Below are 27,653 nucleotides of genomic sequence, written 5' to 3' on the forward strand. Positions count from 1 at the left end.
GGACTATTGTTTCAAAGGGCACAGTCTGCAAGTTAAAATGAGCAGGGTTATGCTAACATTAGACACATATTATTGAAAAAAACAAGTTTTCTGTAATTAAAACAATGACATTTGCTATTAATCATTAAATAGGCACTGTTTTCTACTCAGCATTATATAGTAAGCAATTGGTGCTGTGGTGCCTATGTGTTCCACAGCAAGCCATTAAAAATGTACAAGCCTTTTTTTTTTTTGTTTAATTTCTGTAGCATTGACTTTAACCATATTAATTTTTGACTCTAACCTTGTAGCTTTATTCCATAGTTCTATAACTTAAGAATTTTTATTCCATGGTCTATTTTGCACTTTTATGTATAGTGGACAAAATAAATACATCTTACCATCCTAATTAAAGTATAACTTTTTTGACTTATGTTCAGAAAAGCAGAAGAGAGATTCATCATGGTAATCCACTGCTTTCTTTAAAAGATTTGTGGTTGGACATACCATTGCAATAATTTTCTCTTAAGGCATTATGCAGGAATAGTGTCAGTTTTTTGTCTGCTTAGAAAACTGGGGAGACTCAGTTGGCTTTTTCTGGTTTTCTTGTTTCTGTTTTTTAAGCAATTGAATGATAGTACAAGCTTGAGCTCAAGAGACTGTTCTCTTTGCTCATTTGTTTTATCCAATTCCAAGGTCTGCATTCCTTTTGTGAATGTGACTTAGGTTTAATAGTTCCTCTGGCTATACTGAAATCAATTCAGAACAGGAATTTTGGAAGTTGAGCTGTAGTGGGTTTGCAGTAACCTGTCCTTGTGCTGCTCCACCAGCAACAGTGATCTGCTGATGCTGTCATGGGTGCCTGGACTTCTCAGCCAGAATAGGTTCCTACTTCAGACAGGTGGGCAGATCAATGAGGAAAAGCTGGTAACTTAAAGTAGTACCATACCAGTTTCTGCCAGTCTTAATGTTGGCTGCACAGAGGCATTTTTGATAACCGTCCTTCATAATTCAATGTCAGGCCTAAATGTGTTAGACAAAGAATGTTCCTGGAATTCCTGCCATGGTTTCACATAAAGCTGTGTGTCCAAATTCAGATACATTCTTGCTATGTAATAGTTTTCAGCAGAGCTAAAGTTACATGTGTTTCAGAATGGGGTTTCGAGATTGCTGGTGGGGAACAAAGTGTGAACAGTTGCTGTGTTCTTGTTGTCTTTATTTCCCTATATTTCAAGGCAAATATTTTGTCTATGCAAACATGAGAAATGTAATAGATTTAGTCTTAGAACATGTTTTAGATTTAATGTGTGTTCCTTGAAGTCAAGATTTCTCGTCAGCTTTAAGTTTGTTGCCTGGTTTTTTTAGCAAACACTACTTTTCTTTTTAATTGAGAAGTCCTTACAGAGTAAAATTTCTAAAGAATCCCATACATCTTGCATATGATGTGTATAGGGAATGTTCAAATGTAGTTTTTTGCACCTGCTCACTGTAATTTAAAGGTTTATGAACCACATGAAGCATCACTTGGAGCTTGAGAAGCAGAGCAATGAAAGCTGGGAAAGCCACACCACCTGCCAGCACTGCTACCGGCAGTTCCCCACGCCGTTCCAGCTGCAGTGCCACATCGAGAGCACACACACGCCTTACGAGTCGTCCAGTGAGTTGAATTTTTTTCTAAGCCAAAAATTTTTAAAATTCCCAACTTTTATTTCCTGGATTGTAATTTCAGAATAAATCTATTGTATTTGAATAACAATAATCATGAGATTTAATGTAGAAACAGAACACTTTTTTTTGTTTTGAGAGCAATATATATGTAAAAAAGTATTTTTAAAAGCCTTTAGGTTTTTTCCTTGCATTTTTTGTTTATTTATTTTTAATTGAAACATTTACTTTAAGACCTCATGTTTAAGGCCCTTGCCTTCCTGGCTTTCTGAAACTGTACAGGGAATTTCTTCTAAAGAGTAGAATAATCAATTGATTTCTTTATCTTTAATGATATATACGTTTCATGTATGTATGTATATATTTTTATATATATGTATTATAATTTATGTACATATGATCCCTATAAAATTTTTACTTTTTTCTTGTTTTTCATTTTCTCTAGCGATTTGTAAAATCTGTGAATTATCATTTGAAACAGAGCAAGTTCTTTTGCAGCATATGAAGGACAATCATAAGCCAGGTGAAATGCCGTATGTTTGCCAGGTATCTCAGAGTGACTTTTGTATTTAGATTACACCACTCCCCTGTCTTCCCTATCAGTAAACTTGTAACAAAAAAGCCCAACTTCTTATTTTAGGTGTGCAGCTACAGATCCTCAGCTTTTTCAGATGTAGAAACACATTTTAGAACGGTTCACGAGAACACAAAACATTTACTATGCCCGTTTTGCCTCAAAGTTATTAAAATTGGAGCACCATATATGCATCATTACATGAGGCATCAGGTAAGCAGATCTTTTCAATCCTTAATGCTAGAAAAATGCTAAACAATTTAAGGCATCTCCCTCTGAAAAAACAAACATTACTGATTTGTATGGTTGTTACTGGGTAAGAGTAGTTGGTAAGAATGCATTAGAAGAATTTCAGAAATCTTTAAGGGAATTGTCTTGTTTTTGTGTGATAGCAGCTTCCTGTTTAAAGTAATCTCTGAATATCCTTGGAAGAATCTTCTTGCTGTTTCTTCATTACATTTTAGTGATTTGATTCTGCTTTTCTTGAGGTTACTAGCAAACCTGCCACTAGTTCAAGTAAATAAAAACATAATGAAGTGTCTTGTAACTGGGAATCTGATTCCTCCTCCTCTTAGCAGCTGTAGTGCCTTGCACTTGCAAGTACCTAATTCCTACAGGGTATCTTATCTTTGTATAATATTAGGAGGTTGTTTGTTAATGTTTTAGGAACTGCATGAGCATTGCTTGAGACAACCTAGGCTAGAGTTTTGTCATGCCATCCATGCTTACTATAGATTGTCATTTGTCTTTAAAAGAAAAAGGGAATATACCGTTGCACTAAATGCAGACTGCAGTTTTTAACATGCAAAGAAAAAATGGATCACAAGACTCAGCATCACCGAACATTTAGGAAACCCAAGCAATTAGAAGGCTTGCCTCCTGGAACAAAGGTGAGTGTTTGATATTCTTCCTAGCAGGGCTGATTTGGCCTGACACTTTTGCTACATTTTTTGCGTTTAAGAAAGCAGGATCTAGCCAGTTGCAGCTCTGGAAAGAAAATGTGTTTTGCCATGACTAACTATTTCAACCAAAGTGATCTTTTTAACCATCCAGTTGGCTATTAAAGGTTGACTCTAATCCAGTGTTTTGTAGTTTTCAAAGTAATCTTTAATAAGTTGACTTTCTTATGCTATGATTTGTGCTGTAAAGTGGCTTAAACTTTGAGACAAATAGAAGTATGAACTTGGAGAACTTCTATCTAAACAATTTTTAAAAATTTCATTTGTAGGTGACTATTCGAGCATCTTTGGGATCTCATCAGTCAGGATCATCAGCTACATCTTCTGTTAGTACAAGCAGTTCCACATTTCAGTTATCACCTAAAGCTAAAAATACAACCACTAAAAATAATAACAAATCTAATACAAGTAAATCAAGAGGAAAATCAAAACAATCTACATCAAGGAAACAAAATGCATGGACGAACAGCAGGAAAAAAAAAGAACCTACAAATGTAGCTTTTCATAATCTAAGGTAAAATGCTAGCATTAAAATTGTCTTTAAGTGCACTTTGAACATAACTGATCATTTAATGGTCTTTCAGTAACTTTAATGCTTTAATATAGAAGCTCTGGCACCTCAGGTTTGCCAAGAAAGCAGATGCATAAACTTTCCACATACTATTACTGTGGTTGTAATTCTGAATCTTCATTCACTGATTGTGGTGATGGCAGACTACTTTAAGATGGAAGAACAAGTGTTTTGCGAACTTCTCTGTGTCATATTTAGAAATTTTCACTGCATGGAGCCTTTATTTTTATTTTTAATTTTTTAAAATTTTTTAATTTTCTTTTATTGATTTGAACCTGTTAGTTAAAAGAGAAATCCTGTCTGTCCTAGGAGAGCATTTTGGGGGGCTAATTAAAATAAATCAAGGAAGTAAAAGCAAGCTGTTGGGTGAATGCTGTCCTTATCTTGACAACTTATTGGGGTTTGCTATCCTTTTGTTAAAATTTTCATGGGTGTTTTATGGACTGTTTATTACACTGGAGTGTAGTTTCTTTGGTTATGATGAGTTAACTTTTTTTTTTTTGTCAAGAGATGGAAGATGTTACCCCTCCAGTTTCTAACTTTCTCAGTGTGTAGCTCTGGGAGAGATCCAAAACCAGACAGCGAAACTGGGGAAGAGCAGGATTATATTCTTGCTTTGTAGATGTTTCAAAGCTTGTGGGTAATATTGGGGTGATAGAAAAGCCAAAGTCTTTTTCTATGCATTGTGATGGATGGAAATAATTATTGGAAATACTTGTCAAGTACACAGAGACAACAGCAGCAGCTGAAGATGGAGGCTCTCATCCATTGCATTATCTCTGGTTTCCAAGAGATAGTGTAACTTTAAGTATTTAGCTGATGCATTTTTAAGTTCCTCATTTCTCCCTAGTATAGACAAGCTGGCTGCTTACTTAGAGCAAAAAGTTTTTAATAGTTATCTCTTCTGAAAGTGTTGCTATTAACTGATAAATTTTTCTTGTTGCTATTAGGTATCATGGGGGAACTCACAAATGCATTGAGTGTTTCTCAGAAATAAAAGATTTTGCGAATCACTTCCATGCTTACGTCCACTGTAGTTTATGCAGATACAACACCAGCTGTAGCAAAGCCTATGTGAATCACATGATGAGGTAAGAACTCTTCAAAGTTTTTATTGGCTTAGTAAATACTTCTCAAGTTCGTGTAAGGTGTGAAGTGTTTGTCAGGTGAATTTTCAACTGGGTCCTCAGACTGGTGGGAAATGCATAAGGTTGGATTTTTTATTTCTTAGCAAAGGCATAGACTCCACATGCTTGTTTTGCTGTAAAAATCCAATGGTTCAGGCAGTATTGCACCTTTGCTTCACGTTAGTTTCTGTGGTATATTCCATAGTCACTTCAGCCTGACTTGGCAAATAATGACTTTCCTGTTTTCTGGGTTTCAGATTGAATGACTCTGATCTGATTTTACAAGTGCTGAATACATACAGGCCACAGCTTCACTAGTGAAGTCTGTGCTCAGATTTGAAGGATATCTCAAATAGCAAACTGAAGTGGATACTTTTTCTTACACTACTTCTGCTCATCCATAGAAATAACATTTCATTTTGTCAGCAGTTTTGGGGCAGCATAGGGCATTAGTGGTGATAGCTGTAAAAAAGCCTGTTAAGAAAACAAATGCATCGTTTTCAGAGCCATAGAATTATACTGTACAATAATTAGATACAGATGACAGTAAAACAAAATTTTAAAAACCTGCTTGTTACTCCTGTGGCCTGAAGAAGCCACTTGTATTGTGGCAAATAGTGAATGTGATTTTCTGTCTGAATTCATATACATAGGAAATTCCTTGGCATTTGTAAACACTAGGATTCTTGAATCTGTGATCCAAGTTTTTAGATACACTCTGTATTGACCTATACCAATTTCAATGCTTGTAGAAGTCCTAGGCTGAAATAGTTTGTGTGCTTTTATGTGTGTAATCTATTGTTGGCATGCTTAAAAAACCAATGAAATAATGTGCTTAATTCCAACTGTACAATTAAAAAAATTACTGAAAGAGTGATCTAAGGTAAATGGTTCCTGTTGCCAGTGGCCTGGGTAGCAGGCCAAATTCATCTGTGCAATAACATAGCCAATCTTTTGTCCTTTGTCCCCTTGATGCACTAGTGCATCTCCTACTGTGATCCTTTGCAGCACCTACCATACACTCTTTGGTGAGTGTAAGGAAAAAGTGATGGTGAAGAGGACTTGGAGGGAGGGAGGGTGTTTGTGGAGCAGCAGCCCCTGTACTTGGCTGCCTGCACGTTGTTCCATGGCAGAGAACAGTGTTGGCACATACTTAAGCTGCATAAGAGACAACTTACAGGTTATCTAAAAGTTTCATGTCTTGTTGAAAGCCATCTCTTTAGGAAGTACAAATGCAGCTAAGTTTTAGCTCTTTTAGGGTGCACTCTGTAGCTACAGCCATGGTTCTTCAAAAGCTGAATTGCTGGTGGAAACAATAAAAGTATGTTCTTCCAGGACTGTGCCAGTAAAGTTTAGCTTTTCACCTCCCAAGCTGATTTACAAGGGAGCCAGTGGTTTAAACTAAAGCTGAGATTCACAAGTTCGTAAGCTGTAAGCAAATTAACATTTAAGAATAATGCAGTTCAGTATTAGGCTTCTATTTTCATGTTTTGTCTTAAGCAAATTGCAGTACCATGACTAGTGAAGAGGTTATGCAGAATAATGTATTCAAGAAAACCAGTCTCAGTGGTCACGTTTTCATATATTCAGTTTTCACAGTGCCTGTCCAAGTAAAAGGTTTTGGATCTTCAAGAAGCATTCAGAAAAGCTACGGTAATTCAGCTTTTTTCACTTACAGATCATTATGGTTTTACTTTCTGATGTTGAACTGATAACTTAGGTTGAGATTATAACCTCTTGCATTTCCACAATTTAGAGTTGAGAAATGAAACTCTTAGGTTTTCCAATAGCAGTGTTCTGGTCAGTGACAAATACTTATTTGTCCACATTTATGAACTTAATTCTGAGCAGTTTTAATTTTTTTATTAGTAGTATTCTTTGATTGTTTATAAAATGCAAAATGGGGAGGGGTTCAGGGAAAGAAAAAAAAACAACCATCCAATCAGAGAAACTCATGCTCTACAGATAAATTTCTGTCTAAAGTCATGTTCTTTGTACTATATCCAGCATGGAGATGCCCTGCTCATTGATGGGAATTTCCCGATACTAATTGCAGTAGAAAAAGTAAGATTATGTTTTTGTGAATCATCTGACGTTGTTTTTTTTTTATAGTCTGTCCAGTTGCTGTAAGTTAAGAAAAGTGTTTCTATGACTGTGTTGTAATTTCACTTCCTTTTTGATTTTTATTTCCTAGAGGTGTGACTGTAGTGTGTCTTAACTGTGATTTCCTGGCTGATGTTTCTGGCTTGGATAACATGGCCACACATTTGAGTGAGAACCAGACTCATACTTGTCAAGTTATTGTAGAGAAAGGTGAGTACATGTGGTGTCTTCTTTATACAGTATATAAATATTTACGTGTGGATGTCTCTTGTGTTATCACAGTCCTATTTTGAGTTGCATTATTTCTGTACATGCATTTAACAGTGAGTATTTCTGTATTTCCACATTTTAAAATAGTCTTAATTAAATCCTTTGTTTTTATTTTCAGTTTCCACAGATAATGCAACTGCTGCACAAGTGTCTCAGTAAGTTTTATTTTACTGCTTAATGTTTTCTTTCTATTAGTTTGGTGATGGCCAAAATTTACACTTTGAACTTGGGTTTCTTTTGAATTCCGTAGAATTTGAAATGTATGGATGAACACAGGCCTTTACTGTACTAGTGCTTTTTCATCTTACCATGTCCACAACTGCAAGAATGAAGAGATAAAACAAGTACCTATTGCAGCTAAAACAAAATCAGTTTGAAGAAAGATAAATAATTGTTGTGATGTTGGAACTTCTCAATTCTGACCTGTCTATATACAATGAGATTGTTACCTTCTGCTTAGCACTAGGTTTATCAAATTAGTGGTTTATATTCTTTATGTAATATGACTATGAATACAAAAAGCAATGTCCTTTACTGAAGTAGGACAAGTTCAGTCTTAATATTTAAAAATACTTAGGAATTATTTTAAATATTATGTTCTTCATATGACCAAGGCATATTGCTTTGTATTAGATTTTTTATTCTGACTTTCACAGAGGAATTAGTATGTATTAATCAGGGTTTTTTAATGATTTGAAGAAAAACCTGCAGTATTGTGGAGATTGTGTTTCAGGTTCTGTTAGTTTGGGGTTTTTTAAACCTTGGAAGAATCAGAGGTGCCAAGCTCTCCCTGATTGTCCTGGAACAGCTTCTGAGGCCTTATAGTGTAGTTTATGCCTTAATTCAAGGTTTAAAGGTGTGTCAGTTAAATCAAACACTTGTGTTTTCTTCATACCATTTCAGAATAGATACAGAATGAAAAATGTCAGTCTGACTGCAAAGAAATACATTACAAGATAAAACAAAATGGTTTAATCCTGACAACCCATCTAGCCTTTAGCAGGCTTGTAAAAGAAGTTTAGATAGTCTCATGCATGGTGAGATCTCTTCCAACAGAGTGATAATTTCTTAGGCCTATAAGCATAAAACAACCTTCATTGAGTTTTGGAGATTTCCCAAATAGATTATTTAATATTTATTTAGTATTTTCTTTCTTGGTTTCCATAAAGTGGCTGGTAAGAGGGGGTCCTCTAGTAGTCTAGTTTTCAGTGAAACTCAAACAATGACAAAATCAAGCGTTGAGCTATGATACTTGTGGAAATGTTAACTTTTGTATTTGGAACTGGCACTAGGTGTTGGGAATAAATGCCTGCTGAAATGTATGGAAGGAAGGGTTATAGATATGTTGAATGGTGGCTGAAGATGTACAGCTGATCCACTAATACAGCTGTGGCAGGCTGTCATCACTACTGCAAAAGGATCTTGCTGTCTTGAATGCATTACAGGGACAGATGGAAATATGTAGCAATGTTGAATGTATGGATACATAGATGTATTACTCAGAAGCAGATGGGTGAGCACTGAAAAGATTTGAAGTAAAGTCAAGACTATATGCAGGTTTGTTTCTGCAAGATGTTAGAGTAGGACAGATGCAGATAGCCATTATTTTTGAGAGTTCTGATGCTGACATAAAATTAGTTAGTGGTACCATAAGAAGTGATAGAAAATCAATGATAGTGCTTTTTGAAGCCGTTAGACACACAGACCTCATTAATTTCAGTGAATCTTGTCCTGTTCCCTATGCTAGTTCTCTGATACTTGGACAAGAATTATCATTGCAAAACTGAAGAGTATGCCTCTGTAGCAGATATTTTAATTAATAATTTGCTGTACAGAGTACAAAAAAATAGTTGATCTTTCTGTGGGCTGGTTCTTAGTGGTACTCTTTGCTTTGGAGAAAGAGGAACTTGCAGACAATATTCATAACTTCTGCTGTGTAGTTTCTCAATGATCTCTGAATGTTTCTTCCAATTCTTTGACCTATAATTCAATGACTTTTTAATGGGACTCTTCAGAATCACTTCATCATTGGAAACAATGACTCAGTTATGATCTTGAACACTTTTGGATCTTCTCTTGCATCTCTCAGGTGGTGTCTTTGGGTGTCTTTTATTATATATTGGATTGTCTGTATGCGTTTTAAAACTCATCTTTATTGCTAATGATCAGATGTGTTCCATGAACTCTGTGTACTGTTACACAGAGCCTGTCTTTGGACCAGAATCCTGCCATTAGTAATACAGATAACCTAGCTGGGGATGTTCCAGCAGAATTTGTTCTCTAAATTTTTATTCTACATAAGTCTCCTTGTTTATTTGGTGATCCACCTTGTGCTGAGGAAGTAAGATTTAATAACTATGCGAGTACTCTTCTAATTGCTCAACTCTCTGCTTTGCACAACCATTAACATATTTTTAAATGAACTGACAGAAGACATTTTTGTTGCAGGGCAGTTGAAAGTGAGCAGGTATCCTATACTGCCTTGGCTCACTGATACATCATTGTGGACCAGAAAATTGAACCCAGTCCAGCTTGGGATTATTTTGGTATGTAAGCAAACAAGGATCTGACCAGACCTTTTCCTTTTTCTTCATGCATTGAAGCTGTGGTATTCTCTTCTTGCATCTTTTAGACAGCACGTCTGGTCTTTTCTCCAAATACTGTAGTCAAAGGCCTTTTTTGATAATGTTCTCTGCTTTACAGCATTGATTGGCAGCTTTTTGGGGGCTGTGCTCTGTTGAAGAGAGGCTTACCAGGAGTGTCACTTACGTGGTGCAGTGTTCCCTTGCTGCTCATGTGCAGCCTTTCTTCCCTGCTCCAGTCTGTCAGTATCATCCCAGGCTAGAGTAGTGAGTAAATGGTGATGTATATGGGCTGACATCAAAGCCCGTTTTGTTCTGAACTTGATCCCTTCTGAAATTAAAAGGCTTTGTTGTTTTTTGGGTGTTCACTAAAACATACAAGAGTCCTGATCAATTTAATATTCAAGTAAGTTACTTTTTTTTTTCTGCCAGTGACTTTATGGTATATAGTGGCAAAATATGCTTTCAATGTCTTCTGTTGCATGTAACTACATAAACTGAGTCTTGGCCAAAGAAATTTTTTAGCTGTTTTGCTCTCTGGTAGCTAAGCTGCTTTTTGCTCCAAAATACTGTGAGAGGAGGAAAGCATGTAATGGAAGTACATACATTTATTGAGCCTTGATTCTGAGGGTGGAGCAGCTACAGTTCCAGTTGATTTCACACCTTGTTCTTTTGGGATCATCTCTCATCTTCAAGGATGCTCTACTCAAGCTGCTGGGACATTGGCTGCTTTTGATTTTACTGCTTCTGATTTCATCTTCAGTTCTAGATTATCTATGGCAAATTTATCCATCAGGATATTTGATGAGCTTTGCTTTTGCCATGGTCAACTTGTAATGTTCCTCCAAACCCAGTCTCCTGTTTACAGTGGATATGTTTTGATTAAATCTCTCATTTCTTAGCCTGAAAACAGCATAATAGATAAAGCTTACCTCAGTTAAGGATCCTTCACTGATACAACTTCCTAATTGTAAGAGTTTGGTTTTGGTGAATGCAAGCTTCTTGATTTGCAGCACTTCCTTTTTCTGAATAATCAAATTCTTTGAGATTAATTCATTTTGACCAGTTTTTTTGTCCTCTTGACTTTTAGTACTCAATCACAGGTCTGGTGATAGTGAGCTTCTGCAGCTGTTTAGTATTGCTAATAATGACAAGGATCCTGTCATCCATGGTCTCTTCCACATATTTTGTGACTGAGCATCTGCACACTTACTCAGTACCCTAAAGTCTTACTCTTTTTGCTACTTTTTTTCCTTCTGACAGAAGCTGTGTTCCATCTTGAATGCTGCTGTTCAGCTTCAAGCATCACTTACCTACTACAGGCTTTTCTTGCAGGACTTGATTTTGTTTTGACACAGCAGCATTCAAAAAAGCATAGTGGTTTTGTGTTTTCATTGTGAGCATGCTGTTCATTTCAGAGGAAGTTGAATTCTTACTTCGCTTTCATTCAGGTTTCTGACAACAAGAAGAATGCAATGTGATTGCAGGTTTTTGTGGCTTTCAGAAACATTTTCTAAGAATTTCCCAGAGGTGACACTAGATAGAAACTTGGATTTGAAGTTATGTGAATTCTATGTCTTTTAAATGCTTATTTGGAATATTGTCCTTCTGTTCTTTTGCAGCTTTGCTACAGAAATTTAAGTTTCAAACTTGCATTTTAAATGCTTCTCAGGGTACTTACTTATACAAGAGATTTGTGGAAATGGTTCATGTAGACTCAATTTGCCTTGTGACATGCTGTTTCCATTTGTGTGAGGATCTTGGAAAAGTTACTCTTGTGGAAAACTCATAAAAGCACACCTAAATCAATAAAATAAACCTGCCTGCCTTAGTATTAAATCTCTCTTATGATCTCAACAATTTATATGAATAATACAACATATTGGACCATACCTGCAAGGGCAGAGCATGAATATGCATGATATAACCAGTTTAGCTTATGGTCAGAGAATTGAAATTTCATTTGCATGTAGCTTAACCTATCTTTTTTTATTTTTAGGACGTAGAGTGTCACTGTTTGACTAGCCAGTTATGTTTTATCTTTGTTTGGAAAGTCATACAAACAAAGTAAATGTTTGTTCCTGGTTTTCTGTTAAATGTAACTGTGCAGCATTTAAAGTTACATCTGTCAAAATAGGGAATTTTTGCAAGAAGATGGGATTAATTAAAAAAAAAACAAACCAACACCTAAAAATCCCAAATCCAATGACCTTTCCATTCTTTTGGATGTAAATAAATTTAAATTTCTTAATGCTGCCTGTGATTCAGTTGAGTATCTGGAAGATACCGTGAGCCACTTAAAGTTGATTTCTAGAAATTCTTAAAACTGCAGTCATCCCAGAAAAAGTCACTTTTGGTTAGGTGTGGACAAAAAAGAAATGTTTGGCAAAAAATTCCAGCTGAGTTCGTTCTGCTTACCCAGTGAGCCTTTGATTATAAGAAAACATGAGAGATTGCTGGGAAGACAGTGGCTCATGGTTTGAGCTTTGTGTATGTGTGCAAATATGTACAGTTTTATTGTGTGAGAGCAGCACAAGCAATGAGACTGAATTTCAGGAATGAGGATACTCCTATTTGTGCTTAACGGCTTTTTAGAGTCTAGCTTTTGTTACTGACTCCAGAGCTCTTCCATTAGTCCTAGGTGTCTGCATCTATCAAAGTTTCAGATAAACCTGAATGTAGACTTCAAGGTGTCTGAATTAATGTTCTTACTTCACTTTTACTCTGAGTCACTTTGGTTTTATGGCTGATCCATTCTGTTGGCTATCTCAAGGTGAAATTTTGTGCTCAGCTGCTCCTTTTTTATGGGCAATTTTTTTTTAAGGATTGACAATAAAAGGGCATTTTTTCATTCTTCCTAACTAGAAGTTCATGTTGAGTGAAGAATTTTTGGGGAGTTCTAGAAAGGTTTCAGAGTTGCTCAAGCTATTGGACCAACAGGCTGTACTTCCTGGAGGTGGTCACAATCTTTGGTGTATTTGCATCCAGAAGCACTCTGACTTCAGAGATGTGAGAAAGTATTGCCTTTGTTGATGTTTGAGATGTATGGGATTTAAGATTTCTTGCATCATAGAAGTGTGGGGAACATCACAAGGTGATAATTTTCTGTGGTTTACTGTCTATTCATGCAACTTCTGCCAATCACAAATTAGAAGGGACTGCTTTCTAAAACTACACCTGAGCAAAATGAAGGTTGAGAGTGTACATCATGAATCCAAAGTAAACCAAAATAGCAAAGATGTGGTTGCAACAAAATATTACAAACTCTGCTCATTTCCAAACCAAGATAAATGAGCCAGTTGGTATCTGCTTTATAAGATATAAAACATGAACACAAAAATCTCTCAAATTTGATCATGTAAAATAACATTTATAATGGATTTAAAATAATATTGGATCCAATTCACACACATTTAATTTAGTGGCACAACTTTAATTATTGAGACAAGAAGAGCAGTATATTTTGTCCTTAGATGTGCAATATCTGATCTCTTCATGTCTAAGTCGGTGAATCTAACAGGAGTGACTGTTTTATGACAAATGGCTATTTCCAACATACTTGTTTTAAGTTCTTGCATATAAATCAGTAATGCTAAATATTTGGTGTTGCATCATCTTACACTGGTGTGGCTTCTCTTGATTAAATACTTCAGAGTATTTGAAGTCCTGACCCAAAAAATGTGTTCTCATTTGATTTATCCTGATTATTTCTCTGTTAATTAGAAGAGTATTTTTACAGTGCTACTGAAATCAATCCTTTTTTGTAGATATTTTTGCCATCTATTTGCAGATTAAGATGTAATTAATAATGTGTGATTGTTTATACTACAGGTTAAGATGCTGGTTAGCTGCTAGAACATGAATGTTAGAAAGTATTCATGGTGTGCTTCTGATACTATGTGCTTAAATTTTTTTAAAGTTTTGAGGTTAGACTGCTTTTTTGGATTTAGGAGAATACATGTGGTTGATCAATCTAATATTAGTATATAGTTTTCATAAAATTTAAGTGGTAAGGCTGTTTTTTATGTCAAGTACTTTGCACCCTGTAGACAACCATTAAGACTCGCTGAGGTTGTGAATAATTTAATTTATGATTAATAACATTATCTAAATATAATAGAGGCAGCACCATACTTCAGCAGATTAAATTTGCCTTTAATGCAACATCGACAAAGAAGATTTAGGCATAAGCAGTTTTGAGGGGTTTGTTTGCTTTTTCTTTTTTTCTGTAAGAAACCTTTGAAAGGTTAGATTTTGTTAGAACTGATGACTTAACAAGTTTGTAGGAGATACTTCTTGCTATCTGTGCGATAACATTTTCTTACAGAAACACAGAAAATCAATTTTGGTGATGTTGTGATAAGCTATTTAATTAATGTGGTTTTCAGAGTCAATAAATTTAAATAATTTATAGCTCATCTAATGTATGGACTAAAGGTATTTTGCAGGAAGCACCCCCTCCAGATAGTAGTTGGAGGTCAGCTGAAATGTTTTACTGTTGTCCTAAAATAAACTACAGCTCTCTTCTGGGTGTTTGGGTTATGGCAGGCAAATGAAAGAAATCTGAGCTTATATTGTCAGGTAGCTTTATGAACTTAATTTAGCATTTCAGATCTTAAAATACTTCAGTCATGGTTTAAAAGGCCTTTCTGGTGTGGAGATCATCCCACTAGTTATGTGGGAGCAACCAGGAGTGGATCACACCGAACTGTTAATGTAAATGCAGCTGTAATACAAGTTTTGTTACCTGGAGAATCCTCTTCCACAGTCTAAGGGAGTGTTTGCACACACTTTGCAACTACTCTGTATGCAGATGTGTAAATGTCACTTGTTTAATAGGATTGGGGTTTTTTCTTTCTTCCTGTAGAATTTTTCCCTGAAATGTTTTTAAAATCCTAATATGAAATAACCAATACAAAATAATAAAATATTCTAAATAATGCAGCAAAAGAGCTTGAGCTAGTAGGATTTTGAAACACCAAGTGATAAGAGCCTAGCTTTCCTCTGCCTCACTTGGCACCTAAATCTTACTTTTTCTGTACAATGAGAAAAAAGAAAACTAAATTGCTTTAATTTTTCAGCTTCTGTGTCCTGAGGTAGGGGTGTTTGTACTCTATAGACTCATGTCTTGCATTCAGAGCTGTGGCTTCAGCTGCTCCCTTGGTCTGGTTGTAAGTCCTGATTTCAGACAGACTCTGAGCTTTTCTATTTGTGTTTCCTTTTTATAAACACACAGCTTTACTCTGAAAGGTGACTGAAAATGCTGCTTCACAGATTTACTTTTTCAGTGAATCCAGATTGTGATTGCTCAAATAAATTTTGGATTTTTAATTTTAGGTTTCCAGCTGTTAGCTTTATGCTCATGAGTATTGCAGAATCAGTTAGTGGTATAAAAGTATAAAGCAATTTTATCTTCATCTGTGTCAAAGAGGCTGTGCAGGTAGAGGAGCTACAGGTGTTATTTTGGGAAATTCCATGTGTCACACAAAGACAGCCTTCCTTTCTGAAGCTGAAATGCAAGAACCTAGAGTATTAATTGACTGCTAAATACAAAGCTGAGTTTGTAAAGAGTTGAGGAAAATGTAGCTGTTAGTTAAATTCTGCCTTTCTTGCTATGAAGCCTCATGACAAATCCCAAAGAGGAAATCTTTAATACCCCTCCGAGTGTCACTTTGCAGAATATAGCTGAGCATTGCTTTATTTCATTTATGACATAAAATTATAAAAATCATATCTAAAAGTAACTTGTTTTGGTTTTTTTCAGCAAACAAGAGCATGACTCTTCAGATGAAACAAAAGAACACAATAGAAATCAAACTAAAAGAGTTGCATCCATTGAAAAGAGGGAAGACTCATCACTGTCAAATACAGAAAACGATCGTAGTTTGGAACTCCCTGGCAACAGCTCAAAGAATTCTTTGCATGAGAAAAGAGCATACTGTGATTCAGCTAGCAGGAAACAGTTAGTAGATGAGAAACAAAAATGTACTCATGATGAAAGTGAGATGAAAATGTGCCAAAGTTCCACTGACGTTGTTCTGAATGAGCAGACTGAAGTGCGTTCCTGGGACGAAACTGCGCTTTCAGCCAAGAACGTGAGGGACTTAAAGCTGACGCTGGGTGAAGATGTCAGTTTTGAGCAGTTCCTGAGAAAGAGGGATGAACCTGAATCTGTTAGTTCAGACATAAGTGAGCAAGGCAGTATTCATTTGGAGCCTTTAACTCCATCAGAAGTACTGGAGCATGAAGCTACTGAAATTCTCCAAAAAGGTAATGTCGCACCTTCATCAAAGAAGGCGGGACAGCTCGCTGAACAAACAGATGAGACTTCTAGAGAAAGCAATCCCAGCAGAATGGAAACAACTGCAAACAAGACAGATGAGAATGAAGCAAGCTGAAACTGTGTTAATTTTATTGTTTATTTTAAACTATGGTAAGAGTACCATGGACCATTCCTGATGAGTGTGCTCATGGATGCTAAAGACTAAAAATTTTAAAAGGGAGGAGAAGAGAAAGAGACACCAAAGGGAAGTTTGCATATGGAGGTAGCATGTATGTGTATGTATGACTGAATTCATTAAGCTTCAAAAAGGTAACATGTTAAAATATATCTTCCTGTCTTTTGGATGTGATATATTATTAGATTGATACTTGAAAAGAGGTATAAATTCTAATTTTTTTATAGTTAACTAGCCCAGGATAAGGTGATTTGTTCGCCCAGAAAGTATTTTTCTAAATTCTTTAGTGTGGTTGGGGATTGAGTAGGAATTTGCTTCTGATGCTGATATGGAGCACACTTACAATGAAGGTTATTGGTCTGCTGATAGTTTAGGTGAATATAACCCTTGGAACTTGGTGTCACATTCCTGTCTGTAAAAGCACGTAAACAGAAGTATATGAATTTGTGCACCTCTGTACAGGTGTAATCCTGCCAGGCTGTAAACTTACCTTAATAAACTTTCAGTGAAAGTGAAATTATTACAATAAAAAATATATTTGTGGAGTTTTCACTGTGCAGGCTGTGCAGAAATACCGAACATAGCTGTATAAAGTAGGACATAATGCTGAAAGTACTGTAGCTCTTAGGCTTTTACCATTGGTTTAATTACTCTTAGCTGTAGACCTGTAGGAATGGTCTGTAAGTCACACCAAAGTATGGTTTGATGTAAAAATGGTTTTAAGCAAAAATAAGGAAAACTCCAAACTGGAAACACCACCTGGCATGCATTTTGCCATTTTGCAGCTGCTACTTGCTAACTTAATAGGATACAAGGGCATATAAAGTAGAATTGTACAGTTCAATTTCAGGACTTTTTGTAGTCTAAGTTATGTACAGAAAGATGGCTGCTGTTTTGGTTTGGTTTTTTGGTTTTGGGGGTTATTTTTGTCTTCTAATTAGCTAGATTTAGGAATGCATATGATTAACAGTAGCTTGCTCCTTTGATTTCATTGCTCCATTTGAAACATTCAGAATGTGCTTTTGACTTACAGTTTTGTTTTTAATGAATGTTACATGTTTTGAACAGCTGTTAAAGTACTGCTGTAAATTATTACTTTTTGAGTAAATATTTGCAACAAAAATTTGTCTTTGTGTATAATTTTATGCTCAACTTGAAGCTTTGGGCATAGTCTTCTCCTATTTTTAAAAAAAAAATTAGTGACAGTTCCCAAAAAATAACTTCTTTATTGTGAATTTTAGACCTATGTTTCATCGGGAATTTTTGTTAGGTTTTCGTTGGTTTGTTTGTTTGTTTTATTTTAGAATTAAATGAGCAAGTGCCTATGCATAAACATTTTTTTGTACCTGCATATTGTGATATGATGTGCTAACCTTTCCAGACTATACAGGTATTTTTCTGGCCCATCAGCCTGCAGGTTAAGTTTCCTCTGTCCTCTTAAGTTCACTGAGCTCAGCTGCTAAGTGAGTGTAACAGTATTAAAATCTAGAGACCATCCTGCTTACTATTGGAATCTCTAAATAAGACAGATCACAACAGCCTCAAAAGTTCCTTCAAGCTCTAAAGAGATGTATAATTTAAATTTTGGACTGCATCTTTGTTGTCATCCATGCACATGTAGAAGACTTTTAAAAAATAGAAGTGCAACAGGTTATGTACTCACAGCTCTTTGAGATCTGCCTCTTGAAGAACTTCAGATACCACAATACATGAAAAAGCAGAGAAGAATAAGTTGCATTATTCCTTTGTTCTTTAAGAATTTTAGTGAAATCATTAAATAGTGCTTTGGTTAACCAGTCTGTCTTCATGCTTTTACACATGCAAGGTTACTCAATGTGATGCTTTATTTTATGCAGTTTAAAGCAGATAATCAACTACAAAACTGGATGTGTGTGTTACCAAGGGAGTTCTGAATGCATCTGTGTTGGAACCCAGGGAAATCTGTAGTGTTTTTCATCTGGTTGGTGATCTTCTATGCAAATTGTATATTTTGAGTAGTACTTTGATGTGTGGTGTTAGAAAAGATAAAGTACAACTGGAACCAGTTGCAATACTTGAAAGTTCCACATGTGTCTTTTATTATGCATTTAAACTTTTAAAACATCTACCATTTTAATAAGAATTTTGAAGGATTTGGCCACATACTGTTGAGAAAAGGTGGTAAATAGAACTCAAAGACCTGCCTGTATGACAGAATTATATCCATGTCATCTCAGCTGCTTATTACATAAAATGTCATTTGTTTCAAACCATGTTGACAATGCTTATGCAAAAAGTAACATTAGGTAAAAACTACTCAAATATCTTCCAGTCTTTCTGAAAGAGGTGAAAGAACTTGATTGTTCTAGCAAAAACATCAGCTTTTCTTATGCAGGGAATGAATATGAAAACACTGGCATGGTATTTTTGTGAAGGAGGAAAATTAAACTCATTACTATTTTTCCTATATGAAGTAATAGATTTGCTCATAAACACTGCAGGAAACTGCACAAGTACAAAGATAAATTTCAACAATGTTGTTTGGGAGGTTTCCCAAAGAAAAGATAAGTTGAATTGGTACTTTGGGAGAAGCTGCTGTGGAGGATCCAGTTTCATTAATGCATTTTCAGTTCATTGAACATAATTGCACATGATTCAGTTTGTTGTTTCTGAGTCATTTAAAAGTTGTTTTTTCCATCTAGCCATCAGTAGTTCTTACAGTGTGTCACCTCTCTTAGTCCTGGAGAAAACATTTCACCTCCAGTTTTCATTTATTGCCTTACCAAAAACCAGTCATTTAATTCTTGGTGTCCATAGTAAAATCACCCTTTCTCTTGTGTCAAGAGCTTTATCATATTGGCTTGAATAATCACTGCAGCTTGTTTACACAGTGCTAATTTTTAAGGAAGTCGTGTCCCACGTGTATGCTGTGTACATTATTGACATTTACTAGAAAACTGCAGTCATCATGATGATCAGGGAACATTCAGTCACTTGGATTGTCCTCAAATGCAGTCAGTGTCTGTTTGCTTTGTGCAGCTTGGGAGAGAAGCTTTGGTTCACCTGTGGTTCAGATTTTCTAAATGGAATGGCTGAGTAAATACAAAAAAAAAAAAAAATTGAGTTGCAGCACACACTGAATTCTACATATTGGCTGATGCATTTTAAAGAAAACAGTTTTTATAAAAAACTTTGCCTACTTTTCCTTGGGCAGAGAGAGAGAAGAACCTTGGGCAATACGTGTTAAATCTCATTTCTGTTGTACTACTTCTGGAAGGAATCAGAAACTAAATGTTGTCAGGCTAAAGAATCTTGAGAAATGCTTGTGTTCTCCAGCATCTTAAATAAAAGATCTTAAAGCTTTTCTGCAGGCATTAAGCATTGTTATTTATATGCTGGCATGCAGAAAAGGCTTTATTATATTATCAGATACACAAATATTCCACTAAAGACTGTGACCATAGGCTATGACAGCAGAATTTTGTTACAGACCAGAGATTTTTTTGGGGTTGGGAAATATTTACCTAATTGTTCTCTTTTTGTTTTCGTTAGTGTTGGTTTTTGCAGCTTGTGAACTTAGTTTGTCTAGTTGTATCCTGTATATTTTGATATATGCTTCATATGCCCTTAATAAAGGAAAAAGGTAAGTATGTTTTATGATTACACTGAATGATTTTTGCTTTGAAGCAAATGTTTATTCCAGTTTTAATGTAGTTCAGAAGGACAGTTCTCAGTCCGCCAATGAAGGATGGCATGTTATCTCTTTTGAACATTGTTTTTATGCAGGATTTTGATTATCTTCCCAGTTAATTCTGTGCTAAAAGGGAAAGCATGTTGTCTGGTATTTCATATTAGTTTACAAGTTCATGGGCTCTATGCAGGGTTCTTTGAGATTTGTATCACTATTATAGCTCTAAGACAGCTAATTAAAATTTTGTACCCAGTCATTTCATTGACCCAAATTAACCTTGGAAAGTTGATATTTCCTTTTTGCACCAGATTAAAGAATACAAAAAAGTGGAAAGTGTTTTTTCTGTGAATACTTTGAGGGAGGTGAATGTGGTTGTGCCTTCAAGGTGCCATAAAGCTAATGTGTTTGTTGGCATCAAAATGTGCTGGGTTTGTTGAGAGGCTCTTTCCTCGTGAAACCATTACATCAGAGTGGCTGAGTGTTTTCTGCCAACCAGAAAGATAACTCTGATGTTATATCTGTATTTGCGTTTGTTTGGGCAAATTTATCTTCATATTAGGAAAACTGACTGCTCAAATTACATGCGTGGGCTGTATTCAGGCCAAAATAAGATCAAGTCCATGATCACAACCAGTAGCTTTTCAGCAAGCAATTTCCATTTTTAAGCAGCATTGCTAGGTTGCTTATGTTATGAATCCAATGTAAATAAACTGCATTTCCTACTTTAGTTCACTAAAGTCTCAATTTTGGGCATTTAAGTCAAAAGAGCTGGTTTCTCCCAAAATTTTTGTGAATAAAGTAGTTTCTTTAAGAAGGAAGTTGTCTCATATTAATAGTGTGGTAGCCTTGAAAATGTAACCTATGGTTTGCTCATAAATAGTGTAGTTAAGAATTAGTCCTTTTGATTAAAGGAAGATCACCTGTGGGTCTGTTCCACAACCTCTTGGGAGTTTTTCATATGGATCTGTCATGATAGTCTAGCAACAAATTGAAGCCCTTGTTTTCCTCTCTTTTAATGCTGTAAAATTGGAACATGAATGCTTAATAGTTTTTAAATTGTATATATTTTAATTACCTGTGTATTTACTGTCTGAAATGAGGATTGAATTTTGTATACCAGTTTATTGGGTTTTCAGATAAGAGTTGTCTTTCCAACTAATTTTGGAAAGACTTCACTGCTTCTTGAGGTTAGCAAGTTGAAGGCACATAGTATCATTTCCCAGGTTATTTAATGAAATCCAGTATATTTGTTAGATATCATTTAAGTGGGACAGACTAGAGGCAGTCAAAATGAATCCCAGTATTTTGAGTAATTAGGAATAATTCATCCCTAAAGGAAAACTTTAGAAACATAGAACTTGATAGATAAATGGTGGTAGTGTAGGAAGTCAGGTGAAGCCTTAGCTGCATTGGACTGTTCCTTCATTCCTTTGTGCACACACACACGGAGTTATGTGCATCTATAATGACAATATAACTTGATTTTATTTTCCCTGATGTACCTGAATGGAGTAATAAAACACAAAGAGGATCTTGTTTTTATCATGTTAAAAACGAGAGTTCAGCAGCACTCCTTAGGCTGTTTTGAGCATAAAGTTGTCTAAAGAGTTTGTTCTAAAATTGCCATTATACTTGAATTAGAGCATTTTACTAATCCAAGCATACTTCTTGACTAGGTGAGCTACTCAGCTATCTTGTAAGCTTTAAACATATTGTTGCCAATTAATTGCTATTCATATTTTGACAGTGCTAAAATTACCTGTTGTCCTCTCACATAATTTTTGGTTTATATTAACGTATTCTTTATTTAATGTGTTTACACAGTCTTTACAAATGTGTTGGTTCTTTACATCAAAAAAGGCTATTGCTTGAGAGAGCTTACAATCTACTTGCACTGTTGTGAGAATTTCTTGGTCACATCTCTTGTGATGTACAAAACATAGAGGGAATGAGGAGAGCGAAGTATGAAAAAAATGTTTAGAAGGTCAGTCTTTTGCTTATCCTTAATTAGAGTGGGTAAAATATATCCACTCTGAACTGACTCCCTGTCATAATAGCTGTATTCTCTTCTTTATAGGTCATGCTAAAGGTGATAGGAATTCTGGACAGAATCTCCAGAGAAAAAAGAAAGCAGCAAACAGAGATGTTATTGGATTACCAAGATGCCTCATTGCAATAAAAGATCAATAAGAAGCAGCAGAAAATGAGAACTTTACTGTGAGTGGAATATAGATCATGTACAAGCAAAATGCTTCTGCTTTTAGTCTTTTATTTAATAAGGGTTTGGTTAATGAGAGTAGACATCTCTATTAGGAAACATGAGATTCTGTGCAGCATCAGACAAAACTGTTACCAGTCACTTCACAGCACAAAGACTTGACCTGACTGTAAACTGATATTCTTGAGTTTAATGTACATCAATTAGTTAAAGATCAATGATGAAGTTTACTTGGTCCAAACACAGATCCTGTCCATCATGTGAAATATATATCATTGCAATGTATCTGGCTGTGGGGAGGTGAAAAGCACTTTCTGGACCTCACCTGTATTATCCACTAGGGTCTCTTATGTTTTATTTACCCTGCTGAACATGTAGAGCAGAAAATGTTTATGCTTGTTGGAAATCCAGAGAAAACCCAGCAAATACTTGGGTATGAAAGTAAAAAAATTGACTTTCCCACTGTGCCAGCAGGCAGAATGCTGTGATTGTAGAGGTCATGTCACAGAACCATTGATCAGGCTCTTCCACAGTGTCCAGTAAAGCTCTAAAGGAGGTTACTGAAGCTGAAAACAGCTAAAAAAAATGCAGATTCATCTCTTTAGGTTTCACAAGAGTGCCCTTTAAAATTCCAGTGGGTTCTGCATCAGATGCTTGTATTTTTGTTATTCCCATTGTCAGCAAGTTCTGTGCTGCAAATTGTGCATGACTAGAAAAGTCAAAAGGTAAAAGTTGATCAGAAAAAATCCACAGAAGATTTCTTTTGTTCCACGCATAGTTGTGTGAATAAACTGGACTGCCTGGGAACATGCGTGTGGAAAGGTTCTCCATGCAGGTGCTGAGGTGGAGCCAGATCACTGCCTGGGAAGGGCTGTGCCTGCAGCTGCTGGGAAGGTGGAGCAGACAAGCCATTGCTCTGTGTGTACAGGGGTGGCTGCAGTAGCTGTGCAGCCACAGCTTGCTGGTATTTTCACCCTTTCATGGGCTGGTGCAGTATGTGGTGGGTACAGGAATGGCAGGGTTAGGCAGTGCCAGTTGTGAAATGGAGACATGCTTACCTAGACATGATATGAGAGATCACATCTGCAGTCCCTATGGGCCATCCAGACAATGACTTCTCCTATTACTAAGAAGCAAGAGGGTTGTTAGGGGTTTTTTTTTTTGTTTTGGTTTTTTTGTTTTGTGTTTGTTGGGGTTTTTAACAATATAATATAATTTTCAAATTATGAGTGAAAATTTGGGTGTAACTGTGAGCTTCAGCAAACTCAGTAGTGAGCTAAGACAGCTTGGTTTGCTGTGGTGGTGATGGAGTCTAACTATTGCAAGAGGATATTAGTGAAACTGAAAATAGAAGTAATTGGACCATGTTCAAATGTTAAAACCTCTTTGCAAAAGGGCAAAGAAAACAACTGTAAAATATTCTGGTCTTCCTGAAATGGATTTGAGAGTCTTCTTGTCAATGAAACATGATAATTTTATTAAATATGCTATAGAATGTATGAGAAAGTTGGTTTTATCAGCTACAGTTTTTCTCCTTAATTTCAGCTGTATGTATGCTACTGCAGCTTCAGAACATCTGGGTACAGTGATTTTTTTCTTTTCTGCACCTGCAAGTGTAAGTACACACATAAACAAAAAAGAAATTAAATCTTTCACAAAGCCAAAGAGAAAGAAAAAACCCAACCAGGCATGAAGCTCAGGGGAGCAGTATGACAAGTGCTGAGCTGTAAACAAGCTTGAGAGGGATTTAATTCTTATGACAAGCGCCAGTGGTAGCATCTCACATGGACTCAGCATATGCACACATTTCAGAGGAGGAATCACAGAGGACTTAATGCAAATATAAAAAAGCTCAGAGCACATCAGCCTATGCTGTTCTAAAAATAGCCTCAAAAATCAGGATGAGCAAGGGTTGTAATTATCTTGATTTTTCGGATTTTTGCCACTTGTAGGAGGTTTTGTGGTTTATGCTCACACTATAATTAGACTTTATAACATGCAAACTACAAACTCTTTAGGATAGGGATTGGTTCATGTATTTGTAGGGCAAGTGTAGCAAGACCTTATTGGGTGATATTTTCAGGGTGATAGTACAATACAGCCACAGAGTAATAGCTGCTGTTATAAGTTTTAAAAGAAGCTTATTTTAGATAATGAGATTTTTGTTGTTTTTTAAGGAAGGAGAAATAAGATGTAATTTGGTATCCAAATTAAATTTTAAAAGCCTTTAATGCTCACTTCTTGCCTAATTACAGTCAGGTCCTTTCTCTTTCAAATACATTTGTAACTCCCTCATTTCTCTAGCAACATTCTGAAGAGTACACACTGCAGACCACTCCCAGCACTCTGTACTTAAGCAAATTTCTCCATGGCAGCTGATGAGTTAGTGCTGCAGGATGTAGCCTGTTTTCACTTAACCTTCAGACAGCTCTGGGATGAGTAGCATGTGCTCCCTGTGCTCCAGCCACTGGATAGGTTTAGCTTGTTTAAGAAATTAGACTAGTGCTCTATTCACCTTAGATCTTCAATTTAATATTTTCTGCTTTCCTCAGTCTGCAAAAAATTAATTTAATAGTTACATTTACTAGCAAGGGGTTAATAATGCTGGGAGATCTGCAGGCTTAGCCAAATACTGTTGTGTTGTGGGTTTAACCATAGTTTAGATTTCACTGCAGAAGGTGGACTCTAGGAAGAGAGTCTCTCTTGGATTCAGTTTTCCTTGCTCACTTAGATGGTTGACAATTGGGAAAACATTTACTTTGTAAAAGTTTTGTTATGTTTTAAATATTCTCAATTTTAAATATCAGTTTACAACACTGATATTTCTGGACTCAAATGTGAGATTTTGTGTGTGCAAATTACCTTTCATTTGTATGATGGTTCTTAACCTGTTTCTGGACATGTAGTAAAAGGGATGTCTAAAACACAAGTGATTAAAAATGACCCTACATTTGCAATAGTTGTGGTTATTACCTTCGAAATAACAATTAACAGACTTGACTTCACTAGTGGATTAGTTTGTCACCTTTGGCACAGAAAGCTAAAGCTACTCTTTCTTTCTTTCTGTCACAAACACATTAACAACAACTGTTTTAAATTTTTTAAATTGTTATTTTTATTTCTATAATTTTTAAGGACAAATGAGCATACGAGGAGCTCATTTTGTTCTACAGTGAGTATTCTAATGGGTTGCAAACTGTTAATAAGCATTGTCTTCTTGGAACCTGTAATTATTTGTTACTAATTGAAAATTACCTGGATATATCAATGAATAGAAGAAGAACACAATATCAGAATCCTTTTTTACCAAGTGACTAGAAAGAATTTTCTTTGTTATCGGAGCAGATGGAAACTCTCAGTCTCAGCTGTCCATTATTTACACAAGTTTTGAGAATAGTGTATAGTTTAAAATACTGAAGTGAATTCAGTAAAGCACCAAGCATTAAAATTCAAGCATCTCTGAATCTTGAAAGCCAAATCCTGCTGTGGTTTGGATCCTGTAGTGTTTATTTTCTGTTTGAATATTGATTGTACTGCTTCATATTGCAGAAAGCCATGTAGTTCTTTACAAATATCTCTCCTTAAGGAGGGTCTCTCTTTTTTTTTTGTTGTTTTGTTTGTTTGTTTTATTATGAACAGAAATTAAGTTCATTGAACATTATTGTATGCTCTATTGTTGAGCCAAGCTCACATTTCTAGTGGGGTAACCAAAGCAAGTGAATAGCAAGCTACCAGTAACTTACAATTTAAATCTTGCTGCATTTAAGAGTGACACAATACTTTTAGTCCTCTGATTGCCTGTAATGGTGTGAGCATTCAGAAACCATCTAGTTCTTTGCATAGTTCTTTACAAATATCTCTCCTTAAGGAGGGTCTCTCTTTTTGTTGTTTTGTTTGTTTGTTTTATTATGAACAGAAATTAAGTTCATTGAACATTATTGTATGCTCTATTGTTGAGCCAAGCTCACATTTCTAGTGGGGTAACCAAAGCAAGTGAATAGCAAGCTACCAGTAACTTACAATTTAAATCTTGCTGCATTTAAGAGTGACACAATACTTTTAGTCCTCTGGTTGCCTGTATTGGTCTGAGCATTCAGAAGGTTGAAAATGCTACATTTACTAGATTTCTCTTTGTAAAAGACAGGCATTCATTCTGGTTGATAAAGATGAGTTTTACCAGAATACAAAATTATCCTAAACCACTGAGTTTAAACCGTGCTCCATTAATTTCAGCCCTCTGTGGATGCACAGGCCAAACATCAGTAACCTGAAAGATTTGTTAAAGGCTTTACTGTTCTAATTCCCACTGGGGTATTTTAATGTTGACAGCTGTTAAAATTCTCAAACTGGAGCTTCACATCAGTATTCTCTTCCTCACAGACACCTGTAATGGGATTTATCTGTTTTCTTTGTTATTCCCTTTGCTCATTTAAATGTAATGTGCATTTCTCATCAGACCACTGGATTAGTTCTATATATATTACTAAAATACCCAGATACATGAACACACATATGTTTGTCCCAGAAGAACAGAGCATGATATTTTGCATGTGATTAAGAAGATGGACAAAGATAAATACAGGACTATAATCCTTGTACATTTATTTAAAACAAAAGACATTTTCTCTTATGTGGCCAGGAAGGTGCAGCTTGTTGAAGCTCCTCCTGAGATTTTCATCTTCCCTATCCCCTCATCACTGAGCTGTGTTCTAGGAATGGAGGAATTAATGCTATTTATACTTCTGGTGTTTTTCTACCAGTCATGGGCTCCTCCCCTGACCTTCCAGTTCCTCTCTTTGGATTTATATTTGTTTGGAATTGCATTTTGATAATTGTATTTTCCTGGAGGGTTTAGCCAGATATTGGGCTAATATTGTATTGCTTTAAGGATCACTAATGCCAGGGCCTTTGTTCTGCAAATTATGAGGAAATAGATGTGCAAATGAATATTTTCACCTTATGTCTGATTGAGATTCCTATTGAACCAGTCTTGCCTGCCTTGGTTCATCTCCAGTGCAGGCAGCTCAGGATGCCAGCCTTGTGTTTGCACGTGAGTGAGCTCCAGATGGCTCAGGTGAGATGGTGGGAAGGCTGAGGAGGGGTGGCTGAACAGTCCCACTGAGCTGTGAAACCGAGCAGCATTGTCACTGCCACAGCTGGGCTGGCTGGGGCTTTGGGCAGCCTGGGCTCATGGAAGGTGTTCCCCCAATGCAGGGGGCTGGAGCTGGATGATCCATAAGGTTCCTTCCTACCCAAACTATTCTATGATTCCATGATAATAATTGATTTTACAGCCTGGATATGAGAGAGGCTGCTTTCTCATCAGTCATGGCTCCCTTTTTGTGATGAAGTGGTACTTAAGCACTTGGATGTTGACAAAGACAGGGATAGACTTCCATAGTTTAGTAACTGATCTATGGTTTTGTGGGTAAAAAAACAGTAATGCAAGTAAAAGATGTAAAATACTTCATCTGAGC

General features: G+C 36.0%; 1 protein-coding gene across 8 annotated transcripts in view; it reads left to right on the top strand.

Moving 5' to 3' along the window:
- Positions 1 to 17,411, top strand: part of ZNF280D (zinc finger protein 280D) — a 39,857-nt gene extending 22,446 nt beyond the window's left edge. For 6 of the 8 annotated variants that reach the window (XM_039723271.1, XM_039723275.1, XM_039723268.1 and 3 more), the window contains 10 exons: positions 1,479 to 1,636; positions 2,090 to 2,190; positions 2,285 to 2,431; positions 2,974 to 3,108; positions 3,447 to 3,691; positions 4,699 to 4,839; positions 6,466 to 6,528; positions 7,070 to 7,188; positions 7,367 to 7,403; positions 15,595 to 17,411. In XM_039723271.1, the coding sequence (XP_039579205.1) occupies positions 1,479 to 1,636; positions 2,090 to 2,190; positions 2,285 to 2,431; positions 2,974 to 3,108; positions 3,447 to 3,691; positions 4,699 to 4,839; positions 6,466 to 6,528; positions 7,070 to 7,188; positions 7,367 to 7,403; positions 15,595 to 16,228 (1,780 nt within the window). In that variant the 3' untranslated portion in view covers positions 16,229 to 17,411. Of the gene's footprint in view, positions 1 to 1,478; positions 1,637 to 2,089; positions 2,191 to 2,284; positions 2,432 to 2,973; positions 3,109 to 3,446; positions 3,692 to 4,698; positions 4,840 to 6,465; positions 6,529 to 7,069; positions 7,189 to 7,366; positions 7,404 to 9,696; positions 9,795 to 15,594 lie in introns of all 8 variants that reach the window. The other 2 variants (XR_005629148.1, XM_039723269.1) reach the window with 2 other exon arrangements.
- Positions 17,412 to 27,653: the final 10,242 nt, after the last annotated feature.

Source organism: Passer montanus, unplaced genomic scaffold, assembly GCF_014805655.1.
Source record: "Passer montanus isolate IOZ18808 unplaced genomic scaffold, ASM1480565v1 scaffold5, whole genome shotgun sequence".
Classification (NCBI taxonomy): domain Eukaryota; kingdom Metazoa; phylum Chordata; class Aves; order Passeriformes; family Passeridae; genus Passer; species Passer montanus.